General features: G+C 51.3%; 1 protein-coding gene across 1 annotated transcript in view; it reads right to left on the bottom strand.

Moving 5' to 3' along the window:
• MYO18B (myosin XVIIIB) overlaps positions 1 to 15255 on the bottom strand; it is a 227522-nt gene that overhangs the window by 148241 nt on the left and 64026 nt on the right. Inside the window, exons 17-20 of the mRNA XM_082641570.1 lie at positions 9800 to 9959; positions 7148 to 7331; positions 6114 to 6336; positions 1403 to 1512 (exon numbers count right to left, since the gene is read on the bottom strand). Of these exons, the coding sequence (XP_082497696.1) occupies positions 1403 to 1512; positions 6114 to 6336; positions 7148 to 7331; positions 9800 to 9959 (677 nt within the window). The remainder of the gene's footprint in view (positions 1 to 1402; positions 1513 to 6113; positions 6337 to 7147; positions 7332 to 9799; positions 9960 to 15255) is intronic.

Raw genomic sequence — 15255 nt, 5'->3', positions numbered from 1 at the left:
CCTGGCCCCTGCTGCAGAAAAGAGCCCAGAGAGGACTTAAGAACTGTGACTCTTTTCACTCTTCTTGCCTCACGACTCAGTGAGCTCAGGCACGCACGGGCACGCTCACTTGGAGGGGGAGTTTCAACACGGTTGTGAATATCCAGTCTGTGTGGCTTGGCTGCCATCACTCTGGCCTTGAAAGATGATGGTGGTGGTGCTGGTTCACATATAATGAGCCCTTATTATATGCCGGGCCCTGCGTCAAGCACATCAATTATACTATTACATACAATCCTCCAAACGCCCCGCTGGAGTTGGTATTATTGTCGTTCCTATTTTACAGATGAGGAAACTGAGGCAGAAAGATGGATTCACTCGTTTAAGTTCACACAGCCCCAGCTGGGAGTCAACTGCAGGTCTGTTTGACTCTGGAGCCCAGGCTTTCTCAAAGGGGCTCCCTGGAATCAAGAAATTTGGGTTCAAGGACAAAACTCATGAATGCTCGGCTGTGTGGCCTCAAGGGAATCATTCATCTCCATGAGCCTAGGTCTCCTCATTTATAAAAGAGATGTAATAGCTCTTGTTTTGCAGGGCTGTTGTGAGGCTGTACTAGCGCTTTGCACATTCTGAAGAGCTCTATCATCACTGACTAGCCGGTGGCCATTCTCAATAGAAACATTTACCGAGGCTTTGGCACTAGGGGCGAAGACTTCCGGCTCCAGAAGTTTACAGTAGGGATGGAGAAAGGAGATACCCAGGGGCAGAAATAACAAGGTTAGGTACGTGTATTCATTCATTCATCCAACGGGACATTTATTGAACACTTGCTGTGAGCTAGAGAACACACAGGCAATCTGTGTATAATTTCAGATAAGGATAAGTGCTATAACTATTAAAACAAGATGATGTGATGGAGAATAGCATCTGAGCCAAGATCTGAATAGCAAGATGACAGTGACACTGGCCAGGCAAGGACTGGGGAGAAAACTGCTCCAGGCAGAGGGGACAGTTAGGGCAAAGGCCCTGAGGGGGGAGTGTTTGGGACCACAGAGCCCTCTTTTCACAGACTATATCTCAGGGTGCTGGCGCCGAGTGGAACACGCCTGTGGGTGGGAATGATGACTTTTCATCTTGCTAGGAGCCCTCCTGGCTGGGACTTGCTCTTTTTGTGGCTCTAATTCTTTCCCTGCACCTCCTCATGCAGGGTTTCAGAAGGACCATTCCGGGATAGGCAGTGTCCTAAGTGACATGGCAGGGGGTGAAGTCTGGAGCAGGGGTCTGAGTCAAACCTCATGCCACCGTCATCTTAGCCCCCAGGGCCCAGCTCTCAGATCCCAGCTGCCCCAGCTGCCCGCTGGGCCATCCCCTACAGAGCAGAAGCACTGGGGCCTCCACCTCCCCATCACCTGGCTCCACATACCTTCTTCTCATCCACTCTCTCATGGGCCGACATGAGCTTCTTCATGAGCAGAGGGTCCAGCACCTGAAATCTTCGGCGGAACTGAGTGAGCCCCATGTGGTCAGCGTAGCCTGGAGTGGGGGGAGCAGAAGAACAAAGAATCCAAGTGCGACGCCCAGCCCAGGGGTCCAGGGGTCTGCTCCCAGCCTTGCTACTCACTGTGTGCCCTCACGTCTTGGGGCCTCAGTTTCCCCATTTGCTAATTTAAGAAACTGGGTTCAATCAGCATTTCCCAACTGCATTCCCCAGAACAAGGACCCTATAAAAGGCTCCAATGAAAGTTTGAAAAAGCTGCCCCCTCATCTGCTTCTCAGAAGGTCAAAATCTGTGTGAGCACTGACGTCAAAGCCTCCAGACCCTCTGCAGGGAAGATGCCCTGATTAGCTTCGCTTAACCCAGAGTTCTCCAAACCTGTTGGACCATGGAAAAAAATTTTTTTTGGTTTAATACTTTTTACCGCCCCACAGACTGCGTGTGGGAAATGCTGCATCAGACGGTATCTACATGTTAAATCTAACATGTAGGATGGACACAGCTGCACCCTTCTGTGTGGGAAGTGGCATCTGAAAAGCTACTGAGAGAAGGTGACGTTCGAGCTGGCCTTTGAAGGGGCCGTGAGAGTGTGCCAGAGGATTTGGTGTGGAAGGAAGTCCAGGCAGAGGGAGCCACAGCAGGAAAATACAAGGTTTGTTTCTCAGTCATAGCAAAAGCAGTTACTGAGCTTTTATGTGTGCAAGACACTAGGATAACGACTTCCTTGTGTTACAGACACTCTGGGGACTGTATTATTACACCCATTATATAGATTGGAAATTGAGGCCCAGAGAGTTCAAGTCATGTAGCCCAAAGTGAAGTCAACCCTAACTCTCCCAGATGGGATCCAAACCCAGAGAGTGATGATAACGAATCCAGTGGAGAGTAACCAACAATGAGGTCAAAGACAAGCAGGGACTGGGTCCCCAAGGAACTTGAAATCAAATTCCAGACCTCGAAGCTTGGACTTCATCGTGGATACAAGGGGCGTGGTAGACCCTCAGCTGCCTTAGAAAGACCCCTCAAGTGGCTGCATGGGAGAAGGTCTGGTGAAATCTCACTCCATTTTGAGACTTCACTTTACAATAAGCCAAATTCATGAACCATGAGGAAGAGTCATGGTGGGTACATGTAGCAAATCCATGAAGCCTTCCTGGGGGAAGAGGAGGGTTTCAGGCCAGGTTGGAAGGATGCTGACCACACAGAGACCTGGGGGCTGGGAGGTTACAGGTCTGTCCTTTTGAGTCAGACTTACTTGGGTTCGTATCTCACATCCACCCTGATTAGCCCTCTGACCAGTGACAAGTGACCCTATTTCTTTGAGATTCAAGCTCTTCACTTGTCAGATGAGAGTAATAAGATCTCCTGTCACACAGTCACGATGAGGATTAAATCCAACGATGACTGTTGTATTGGGTTGGCCAAAAAGTTCGTTCGGGTTTTGCTGTGCCACCCCGAATGAACTTTCTGGCCAACCCAATAAAGGAGGCTAATGCGTTTTGAGCACTTTCCCAGGTCCAGGCACTTTTCTTTTATTCCCTTATTAATTCATCAACCCACACGACAGCTCTCTGAGACCTGAGCTATCACAGGAGATAAAAGGCAGGCACGATCTAGGGACCTGCCAGTGTCAGCCACAGTCAAGCCCAGGCCAACTGGCTCCAGAGTCTGACCTGTGCCCACCAGTCTGCCCCATATGTAACGTTTGCTGAGCCTTTACTCTCCTCCAGGCATTGTGCTAAGGGCTTTGTGAGAACAACATCAATTAGTATGCGTAACTGCAGTGCCCAGCGTATCGTAGGTACCTGAGAAACAGCATATGTATGTGTGCATCATGCGTGCATGTGTATATGAATTCAGGCACACCTGACATGTTGCAGGTTCAGTTCCAGACCACTGCAACATATCAAACATCACAAGAAAGCATCCCCAAAACTTTTTGGTTTCCCAGTGTGTATAAAAGTTATCTTTAGACTATACTATATTCTTTTTTTTTCAATGTTAAACTCATCTTTTTTTAATATTTATTTATCTATTTATTTTGGCTGTGCCGGGTCTTAGTTGCGGCACGCGGGATCTTTGTTGCAGCATGCGAACTCTTAGTTGCGGCATGTGCGCGGGATCTAGTTCCCTGACCTAGGATCAAACCCGGGCCCCCTGCACTGGGAGCGTGGAGTCTTACCCACTGCACCACCAGGGAAGTCCCTAGACTATACTATATTCTACTAAGCATGCAATACCATTACATCTAAAATACAATGTACATACTTTAATTAAAAAATACTTTATTACTAGTATTTTCCTGTTGAATTCTATAATCACTTTATTTTAAAGGGTATTAATTGAATAAGTAAATTGATACACTATTTATAATTCTGTGTTTTTATAAAAATAAATTAAATACTTTTAAAAATACTTTATTACTAAAAAATACTAACCGTCATCTCAGCCCTCAGCGAGTTGTAAATTTTTACTGGTGGTGAGTTGGAAACATTGCAAGAATTACCAAAATGTGACACAAAGACACAAAGTGAGCAAATGCTGTAGGAAAAAAGCAGTGACAACAGACTGGCTTGACATAGGGTTACCACAAACCTTCGATGTGTAAAAAAGTGCACTCTGTGAAGCGCAATAAAGCGAAGCACAATAAAATGTCTGCTCGTGTATACATTACATGTGCACAGATTCAAGTCATAAATATGTGATACATGTGTATGAATCTTTGTATGCTTGTAAATATTGCTTGTATGGTGTGAGACAGAAGTGACTCAGAGCAGAAAACAATGAGGAGGACTTCCCTGGTGGCACAGTGGTTAAGAATCCGCCTGCCAATGCAGGGTACATGGGTTTGAGCCCTGGTCCGGGAAGATCCCACATGCCACGGAGCAACTAAGCCCATGTGCCACAACTACTGAGCCTGCGCTCTAGAGCCCGTGAGCCACAACTACTGAGTCCACACGCCTAGAGCCCGTGCTCCGCAACAAGAGAAGCCACCACAATGAGAAGCCCGCGCGCCGCAACGAAGAGTAGCTCCCGCTTACCACAACTAGAGAAAGCCTGCACAGCAATGAAGACCCAATGCAGCCAGAAATAAATTAAAAAAACAAAACAAAACAAGAAAACAATGAGGAAATGAACCAGGTCTGGGAGACAGAAATTCGGGAAGTTACACCACAAGACTTCAACCCTTCACTGAGCTGGAAGCTCCCTCTGAGTCGGGCAGCGCTGAGAACGCAGAGGGCAGACCCACAGGGAGGAAGGGGACGCCTACCCATGCCTGCATGCAGGGACTCTAACCCATGGGCCAGGGTGCCTCCGGCCAGTGGGGCGCAGTCGATCAGCCACGGGCTGTGACCACCTCGCTCTTCCAGTGTGACAGTATCTGTCTTCCTGTGCCTGTGGTCGCGTGGACCGGTGGGAAAATCAATGTGATGCTGAAGGGAGCAAGGGACTCATCTTTGCTTCCAGCTGCTCCCGGCTTCTCCGTCAACTACCTCATGCCCAGGGTTCCGTATTAACGCGGTGGGAGGACATGGGGGCAGTGACCACAAGCTGAGGCGTCAGTGACCACAGGAATATTAAACAAATGGGTGCCCACCCAGACTCCCTGCCAGCCCTGCCGCCCCATCGGCTGACTTCGCCTGAGCTGTTTCTGGCAGGGAGGGGAATCCATGGGGTGGCCTGTGGGGTCTCAGAGGCAGAAGAGAATGGGAAAATTTCAGATCAAACTCAACGCATAAGATGAGCTAATGGGGGAACCCTGGTGCATGCTTGCTTTCTCGAATACAGGCCTGACACTTCGTTCCTTTGGCTGAAACCCCTTATTCCCCTATCACTCCATCACCTCCTCAGCTGGACCCGGGAAAGCCAAACTTCCAAAGACAGCATTCACAGGCTGTCTCTCTTGGTGGATCCGCCCCTCATCTCCCACAATCCCCCACTCATTCTGAACCCGACTGCCTGAAAACCAAGGCTCCTCCATGCCTCCCTGCCTTTGCATATGGTGATCCCTCGGCCAAGCTTTTCCTCTCCCTGCACCGGCCAGAGGTGAGCTACCTGCTTCTTTCCAAGACTCAACTAAGACGTTATCTCCTCCAGGAGGTCTTCCCAGTCTCCCTGCTTCCTCCTCTGGGCATCCCCATGTGACACACGCCCTGGTCCCATCATGGACCAAGCTTGTTTCCACACGGATCTCCCAAACCAGGCTGAGTGTCTTGAAGACCAAATATTAATCATTGTGGAAATTTCACCCTCTACTCCAAGGCTGATGCCCCTGAGATGTCTGTTGTTGAAAGGAAGATGAGTAACACACACTCGTGGCCTTCCAGGAGTTCACAACTAAGTCAGGAAATAAGATGGGCTTTGGACTCAAAGAGACCTCGGCATAAACCTAGGCTCTGCCGCATCCCACTGTGTGACCCTAAGCAAGTCCCTTCTCCTCTCTGAGCCTCAGTTTCTTCATCTGTAAAATGGGGTAATCATAGCCTCCCCCCAACCAGGGTTGCTGGGCTGTTTCGATGGGATGCTGCATGGAAAGCTCCTGGCACACAGCTGATGCTCCTGTCCCTTGGCTGCCCCTGGTCCAGGAGCGTGTCCCAGGAACCAGAGACAAGGTGCTCGCTCCCAGGCTGCCTCTTACCTGCTCTGTGCAGGCGCAGCGCCTCCAGGATGTAGGACCCTGCAAGCTGCACCCTCAGAGCCGGGATGTCCAAGGGCAGGGACCCGCCTGCCCCGGGCTTGTCTCTACCAGGCTGCGGTGGAGTCAGAGACCCCTGCCCGCCTCTGCTCTCCACCACTGGGCTCGGCACCAGGCAGTGGATGAAGTGTAACTGAGACCGTCTGATCACGCTGATCAACGCATCCTAGGACAGAGAGGAGACGGGGTCGTAGTCAGGGCCAGGGTGAGACAGACAGGGGTCTGAACATTCCCCAAATGTATATGCAGTCTGGCCTGGGCATCTCTGTGGGGCCCCTGTGTCCTACACCAAGGACCTCCTATCCATGGCCTGATTTGTACTCACGAGAAATAAAGGACCTTTATAACAACCCTTATTGTAACAGATGGAGAAATTGGGACATGGAGAGGAAAAGCGAGCGGCCTAAGGCCGCATGGACCACTAGCCAAAAAGGAAGACCAGAACCCAGGACCTGGTCCACGGGCTTTTCCAGTATAATACGCTATGAGTCATTTCTTCAAACCAATCCTTCCCACATCCCACCCTCCTGAGCTCAGCCTGACTCAGCCTGACCACTTGTTTTCGGATCAAGGTGTCCAGGTAACATCTTTACAGCCAGTGCTGGGTCCTGCCACCTCCGCTATGGAGAGCCTAGAGGTAAACATGCAGGCCTGCGAGAGGTGAGGAACGCAGGCGGGGCTGGTCTGGCTGTGACATTTGTCACCTTGCTCAAGAGGGCAACTGTGGTTCCTGCAAATTTCCTGAAGCTGCTTAAGTTAAATAAACCAAGGAGCTGAGGCTTTGGCCTCAGACTTGGACGGATCACTTTCCACCAAGTTTCTTTGCTTCCCTGAGCCTTGGTCTCTTCCTTGGTGAAACGTGGGTGTTGCCCGCCCCTTCAGGCTCGCTGGGGAGCTCAGAGATGATGTGGGTGGGTAAGCCACCCTGGAGGCGGGCAGCGAGGCCATGACTCCTCGGGGACAGGGCCCCCGCTCACCATCTGCAGCTTGATCTGGGAGCACGGGGCCTTCCTCTTCACCGCGGCCAAGCTGCTGGCAAATGTCCTCCTCACCGTGCTGCTCCTCTGCTGGGCCTGCTGGGAGGTGCCCTCCAGGCCGGCCACAGCCCGGCACACAGGGGACAGCTTGGCCCGGGACTGGAACAGGCCCCTCAGCTCCTCCCTGGCAGGTAGGAGGGGAAGAGAGAGGTGCTTCAGGGGGCTCACAGGGTGGAGCAAAGGGGACCCCCCTTGCCTCCTGCTAATCTGCCTCCTGAGCCCTCCCCTCGAATCATACCCTAACTGCGTACTCTATTCATGGTCCCTTCTGCCACATGAGCCTTTGCTCGATGACAAATGTCAGCCCCTTCCTCCATGCCTCTCTCCCTCCCCTGACCTCAGAGCAGCTTTCCTTCTACTGGACATTTCCGTCACTTACGTACCTGCAGGAATTCTACCCCGCCTGCACTTCCTCAGAGGGCAAAATCATCTCGGTTCTCCCGAGAACAGGTCCAGTACACAGCAGGCACTTAACTGTGCTTGTTGTCGAACAGACAGCCTGAGCACCAGGCAGACCCTACTGCGCCCCAGGAGGAAGCGGGGGCCCAGAGGAGGACCCGTGCCTCTCTGGTCGCACCAGCCCATCCCCTCCAGTGGACACCTGCAGGCACCTTTCATCGCTCCCTGCAAGTCCGGGCCCCACCCCGGTCCCAGCCCTCAAGACCCATTATCCACCCGCCTCTACGCCTACCCCACTGTCCAATATTAAGGAAATGAGTCTTGCCAGATGCACCAAGGGTTCTGAGAGTGGTTAGATGCACGGCAGAGCGCACAGACTAACAATGGCTTGAAAACACTCACGTTGAAATAAAAATCTGGGGAGGGAGCAGTGGGGGGCATGGAGCCCCTGGAAGCAGCAGCCCTGAGAGCGAAGGATGTCGGCACCAAGCCCTGGTACAGGGAGAGAAGGTCGGGCCCACAGCCCTGACCCCTGCACGAGGACTGCCCCATCTGTGGGGTTGGGAGACCTGACTTCTGGTCTCCAATTCACTTTGTGCCTTGGGCAGTCACGTGTCCTCTGTGGACCTCCACTCCGTATATATAAAGCGAAAGCTGAGTGGGCATGAGAACCTCCTGGGAAGCCCCACCTGAGAGACTAGGTGGGCCCAGGAAGGAGAAAGCGACACCAGCAGTCCTGGTGCATCAGCGACCTTGGCTGCAGAACCACATGCTCAGAAAAAGCACCGTTTGCTCTCAAAATCACCAACGCTTGGCTCTCAAGCCTGCAAGACACCCTGCTGGGATTTACCTCCAACCTGCCGTGCTCTCTCACCTCCAGGCACACGCTGCTCTTTTTTCCCAGAATGTCTCCCACTCACCAGGCCATCTGATCAACCAAGGTGTGCCCACCCTTCCCTAACCCTACACCCCTCACTCAGCTTGAGCCATGGGATTTTAGAGCAGAAAGGAAATTTACAAGGCCACAAGACGTGTGTTGAGGGCCAGCTATGAACCAGGCTCCTTAATAAGCCATCTGTTATGTGACCATCACCAAAGCCTGACAGCACACGTGTAAGCTTGGCAGCATCATTCCCATTTCTCAGATTGTGAAACTGTGACCCAGCTCACGCAGTTTGAAAAAAGGGAAAAGCAGCATTTGTACATGTGCCTGACTCCAGAGCTGTGCAACATGGCCTTGCCCAACAACCCCTTATGTCATGGTGGAGAAAGCGAGAAACCCAGAGGAGGGAAAGCGACTGCCCCCAGTCACCCAGGTGACACGGGGCAGGGCTGGGACTTGACCCAGGTCTGTTGGCTCCCCACACAGCCCTCCATGTGCTCGTTACCCTTCCTTCTGCCCCATCCTGACTTGATGTCTCTCCAGGAGCTGTGTGCCCCTGAGCCCCCCCCAGATACAGGCTTTCCAATCAACTCTGACCACCTAGACCCAAATTGTATCCCGGCTCTGCCACTTTTTTTTTTTTTTTTTGCTATGTGATCAAAGGCAAACCACTTGGTCTCCTGGGGCCTCAGTTTTCTCATCTATAAAATGGGCCCAGGGATACAGTTGTTTTAAGAATTTAAAAGATGCTTATAAAGTGTTCACCCTGATGCCAGATGCATAGCAGGCGGTTAGTAAATGTTGTAGTCTGAGCTTCACTCACACACATGCGTGCGCGCACGCACACGCACGCACGTGCACACACACACACACACAAAACATTTCTCAATAGCTCTTTGAAGTCAAAGCAGCCCTCTGCTAGCACTTCTGAGCAGAGCAGTCAAGAAATGCAGTGAGCTGTTTTTAATGCTACAAGACATTATCACTTCGGTTTTACGACCCCCTAGTTTGAAGATGTCCATAAAAGTCCTTCCGGTCACATCATCTACCAAATATTTAATGAAAGGCCAGAAGCCAAAATAAGAAGTCACAGCTTCCTAGCTTTTGTTCCACTTCCCCAGAAGGCCGGCTTTTCTCCTCAGCTGGACTCAGGCTGGCCCTGGGAGACACTTAACTACTCCTATTTGAGTACGGGTCTTTGCGTCATTAAGGAGGGGTTCCTGTACTGCTCTCCATCACTGGGTTGCTGTGACTTCACGGCCCCAGCACCTTGAATGCCCCGGCCCGTCCCCAGCCCTGGCCAGGCTCACCTCTTCGACTGCTGCAGGACCTGGGGGGCGTCCAGGGCTGAAAGATTAGGCTTGGCCCTGTGAAGCCAGCCCGTGAGGTCATAGCGCACGGGGTCATGTCCCAGCTGGTGGGCGATCTCACACTGCAGGGGCTGCTCACAGGTCCGGAGGGCAGAGGTCCCTGAAAGCAGATACAGGGCATGAGTCTTGGGACCTGGTGGGGACACTCTGTCATCACTTGGCATCACTGAGAACACGCTTTTCCCATTTTAATATGCTCCAACCTAGCTGAAGCTACCAGTTCTGGGCACCCATATTTCTCCTGCTTTGTGCATTTATGTGCATTACATCTAACCTCAATTCTGTTCCTCCTTGCTTTCTTAAATGCAGGATACCTGTTTTTCCCAACTACCATCAGCACACACAATCTCCATGATTTTTGCCATACCCATGTTATCACCTGGGCTATTATTCACTTAACGTTTTCTTTCAATCGACTCACATTTTTACCAGTAAAATGTATTTACACAGAAGCATTATACTGCAGATTTGGTGTGCCAGCCATATTTATTTCCTATTATTTGTGGAAATAAATACACATTAAATATTTTGAAAATATGTGTACCACCTGAAATTGTCTTGAATACCAGCTACCAAATAAATGCACAGCATATTCTTGGGAGATGCTGGCGGACACCTAGTTCCAAGGGACAGAGTGGGAGAAACAAATGGGCTTGGAGTTGAGAAGACCTGTGTTCCAATCCTGACTTGACCATTTATTACAGTGGGACAGGGGCCAAGCCACCTACATTTCTGAGCCTCAGTCTCCTCCTCTCCAAAATGTGGATTAAATAATACATGTCTCCCAGGGTGGCATAGGGTCTGAAGGAGATAAGGTGTGTGATGTACTTTGGTGGGGTGCCAGAGCAGTCACTCAGGAAGCAGCAGTAGTGGGTGTCACTGCCATTTCCTGCACTGAAACTTTTGCTGATGTTCTGGAATCACAAAAGGTTGACCTTCACATCCCCAGAGCCCAGCATCATGGTTGGCACATGACTGGAGTCTGGAAGTGCTTGTGGAATGAATGAATGAATGGATGGATGAATGAATGAATGAATTCCTGATCATTTTTCATATCACTCTCATTGCAGTGATGCTCTCAGGCTGAGTACTGGCTCCAGACCAATTATTATCAGAAGGTGTAGTACCATCTCGGTTCTTGTATCTACTCTGAACGATCTTTCTACATTTTCTCATCCCGTGATTGTCAATGGGCCAACATGTATCTAGGATCTCGACTGCCTCCCTTAAATCTTAATTTGTTTCCTCTACACTTCACTGATCTAAGAAATGAAGGACCTGCGTTTCTCAGAACTCTGCACAAAATAAAGTCCGACAGTCTTCAGGTTCTGATAAGTAAGGGGCATGGATTCTGACGTCTGTTTGGCTGCTTGGAAATCCTTTGTGCTCACTTCCTGGATCTCCTCTATGTTCTGGATCATTAAAGTTACCAGAAAGGCACATTTCTGGTTAAGTGAAGTATCACTGCGTCAAGAGCGACCCATGAGCCCTTCAGAGCCGTGCAGTCCCTGCCCTTCCATTGAGAGAAGAGCAAGGGACTTCCCTGGCAGTCCAGTGGCTAAGACTCCGTGCTTCCAATGCAGGGGACCCGGGTTCAATCCCTGGTTGGGGAACTAAGATCCCACATGCCATGCAGTGCAGCCAAAAGATTAAAAAATGAGAGAGAGAGAAGAGCAAGGGACAGAGCAGACACTCGGCCCTGGGACATACGTCCCCGATGCCCTGCAGCGCCACAGGTGTCTGTTTGCAAGGCTGCCTCCCTGCCCTGGAAACAACGTGAGGGCAGGGGTCGTGTCCATTCAGCATGATGTCCAGCAGCTAGCACAGAGTTTGCTTTGAATGATGACCCCAAGGGAATCTGGGGAGGGGGAGGAGGCCCAGAGTGAAGAAAGGCTGCTCATGTGTGCTAAGCCCTGGCCACCCTCCATCACTCAGTCCTCACTCTGGTCTGTGATGTAAGCGTCACTGGCGCCCAGTATGCACCTTAGGTGAGAGGCAACAAACAGCGAGCTGGGTCAGCCAGAAAGCCCCATGTGTTCTGCTTGAGTGAACGTTCCCATTAAACGTTGGGATGATGGTAAGAGCTCATCAGAAAGCCCTAGAGGCAAAATATATATATATATTTTTTAATACCAAAATGTCTGAGTTAATGTGTCTGTCTCAGTCGGTCCAGACAAGAATCTCTCCCCTGGGAACCGAGAGCCTTGCAGCATCCTGCTCGGGGTGTCCGGGACCGGCATGGTCAGGCCTCACAGGGAAAGGAGAGGGGCCGAGGGTCCTGCCCCAGCCACACCCTACAGGCCACTTTCCACTTCTGACCCTACTCTCTGTGTCTTCAGTCGAAACATCAGGACGAACACATTCCATTCGAGAACTCCACTTCATTCGATTCCGGATCACCAGTGCGACTGGAGCGGGGTGGGGAAGGGAAGACGGCAGGTATCCACGGGGCCCGGCTATGCTCCGGGCACTGGGGAGACTGCAGAGAACAAGACAGGGGCACCCCGCACCCTCGGGGCGTACAGGGCGGTCGGGGGATTGACGAGAAGCAAGCAAAGCAAACGGGTCACCAAACATCCCAGAGCCCAAAAGGGGTCCTGAAGGAAATAAGCAGGGCGTCTTGTGATGGGACAACGTGGCTGAAGAGGGGACAGCTACAGACAGGGGTCAGGGAGCTGAGGGAGCATGGACAAACGCTTCTAGGCGCACACAAGCTCCTCTGTTCTCACACCGGCCCCCAGGGTTATCACCACCTTACAGACGGGAGAGGGAGGCGATTTCCCAGAACTCACACGTACTGCAGCTAACTAGTGGAGCAAGGGTCCAACCCAGGTCTCTGGGGTCCAAAGCCTGGGTGGGCTTTTAACAGATCTGCCTCCTGGCTTCCTGTGGGTCTACCGTCCCCCGGAAAAATAGAAACCATTCCAGAACCCTGGAGACATTTCCTGCAGACAGAGGCTCCTTTCATAGCCTGGAGAAGGGTCAGGGGTCTGGCTGGCTCTCTGAGTGAGGCCTCCCGGGCGCAGCGCCAGCTCCGTTCTCTGTGCCTACGGGGCCCCGGTCAGCCACATGGGTTCTCCAAGGCCCCAGATGCCCCCGGGAGGTGGAGTGTAGTGGAGCCCACAATGCCCAGCTCAGACTAAGGGCTCCACAAATAGCAGTTTCATCTGCCCCTCCATCCCCGTTCACTGGCTGGCAGAGGCGGACGTACCTCAGCAAACAGAGGTGACCTTCAGGAACAGAGGTGACCTTCAGGAACAGAGGTGATCATTGGCAGCATCACATGGAGCATTAGGGCCCCCTCCCCGCCCCGGGGGAGGACAGTCCAGGGCTGCGCTATGACTTCCCCAGGCCCCAGGCACTTTGATTTCATGACCCCCTTCCTCTCTCTCTTTCCATATATAAAGATGTAGATATAGATGTAGATATAGATATAGATATAGATAGATATAGATAGATATGTATCGTGTGTGTATATATATGTGTATACAAATACATACGTATACATACACACAAAATTACATTTCACGACTGTTGGTATGAAAGCAAATAGATTAATATTAGTAATATATAAGTGTCATATATTAGCTCACTACAGCTGCCATAACAAAGTACCACAGACTGGGTGGCTTAAACAACAGAAATTACTTTTCCCACAGTTCTGGAGGCTGGAAGCTGGAAGTCCAAGATCAAGGGCTTGTCAGCAGGGTTGGTTTCATTGAGGCCTCTCTCCTTGGCTTGGAGATGGCTGCCTTCTCCCTGCATCTTTCCTCTATGTATGTCTGTGTCCTAATCTCTCCTCCTAAGGACCAGTCACATGAAATTAGGACCCACCTCAATGACCTTATTTAACCATTATTACCTCTTTGAAGACCCTGTATCTATATAAAGTCATATTCTGGGGTGCTAGAGGTTAGGAATTCAATATATAAATTTTTTTGCGGGGGAATACAATTCAGTCCACAACACATACTTAAAACAATGTACTTCACCTAAACGTTCTTTTTTTTCTTCTACTTTTAACAGAAGTCAAAAGACTTTCACGGGCCGCTAAGGGTACCGCGGGCCCCAGGCACTGCCCCTCTTGCCTGGGGGAGGAGTCGGCCCTGGGCAATTCGCCGCAGACCTGAGCTCTCCAGGAGCCATCAGGGTATTAACGCTCTGGGCACGGTCCAGGGAGAGCGGCTGGAGCCGGCAGGCGGTACTGCTGTTTCTGCTACTGTCAGCAAATCCAGCGCAGGATTGCTGGCGGTGTATCCTGGACAGAGGCCCCAGCCCAGCGGCACTGAGAGCTGTCACACGTCTTTCTCCAACTCTTGCTCCCAATTTCTCATAAGCCACTCCAGTCAGAGAGTCACCCCCAACGCTCCCATTGCAGTTGTACTTGTCTTGGTGGTCAGTGACCTCCACGCAGGCCAAGCCAGCGCCATTCCTCAGCCATGCCTCGCTTGATCTTTCAGGAGCATTCAACTCGGTTGGTCCGTCCCTCCTCCTGAGGCTTCCAGAGTGCCACGTCCTCCCACTCCCCTCCTCCAGCCCCGGCCACTCCTCCCCAGCCGCCTTTGCTGGACACAAGCTTTGTCCCTGGCCCCTTGACCCTGGAACGTCCCAGGGCTGAATCCCTGGCTATTTTCACTGCCAACCCTCCTTCCTTTAGTGATCTAAACCAGAACTGTGGTCCTCAACATCTTACAGAATTTTTTTTTTTTTTTTTTTTTTTTTGCTTTATCATACATCTCTGCTCCAATGTCAGTCCCTTGGGGTGGAGATTTTTCTTTTGTTCACAGATGTATTGCCTGGCCTAGGGCAGTGGCCACCACATTTTAGGTGCTCCTGAAATATCTGTTGAATGAACCAGTGAATGAATGAGCCCACATCCTGACCACCATGTCACTTAGGACCTAAAAGACCTCAGAGTGTATTTGTCTTCTTACGTGCCTGGGGCCGTCCAGGTGAGGGGGGCTCACAGAGGTTTAGATCCAGACAAGGCCTGTGTTGAATCTGCCTTCTGACACTCACCCTCTGCGTGATCTCAGACAAGCGTCTCTACAAGCCCCTCTCTGGAGCTCACTTTCCTCATCCTGGGGGGTAAGAATATCGACCTCCAAATACGTGACAGAATTCTACCAGACACTGCACAAAGCTCAGAGCATGGGCCCTGCATGGCATGCGGACAGCATTCCTCCAACCCGTGGAACGACGGGGATGATATTCTTCGTCACATCAACAGCCTCAGCCTCATCAATGACATCACACCTGGCCGCTGATGACACAGCTCCTCAGGTACATCCTCTCACCCAATCACAGCAGTGGAAATTCTGGTGAAAGGGAGGCCAGGGCGAGCTCCAACCCCATTGTTCAAGACTACATGACATTTGTTCAGTGCCACGTTGGTG

The sequence above is a fragment of the Mesoplodon mirus genome, assembly GCF_964341445.2.
Source record: "Mesoplodon mirus genome assembly, chromosome: 13".
Taxonomy (NCBI): domain Eukaryota; kingdom Metazoa; phylum Chordata; class Mammalia; order Artiodactyla; family Ziphiidae; genus Mesoplodon; species Mesoplodon mirus.
Note: the sequence above shows the minus strand (reverse complement) of the source record. Positions and strands in the feature narration are given on the sequence as shown.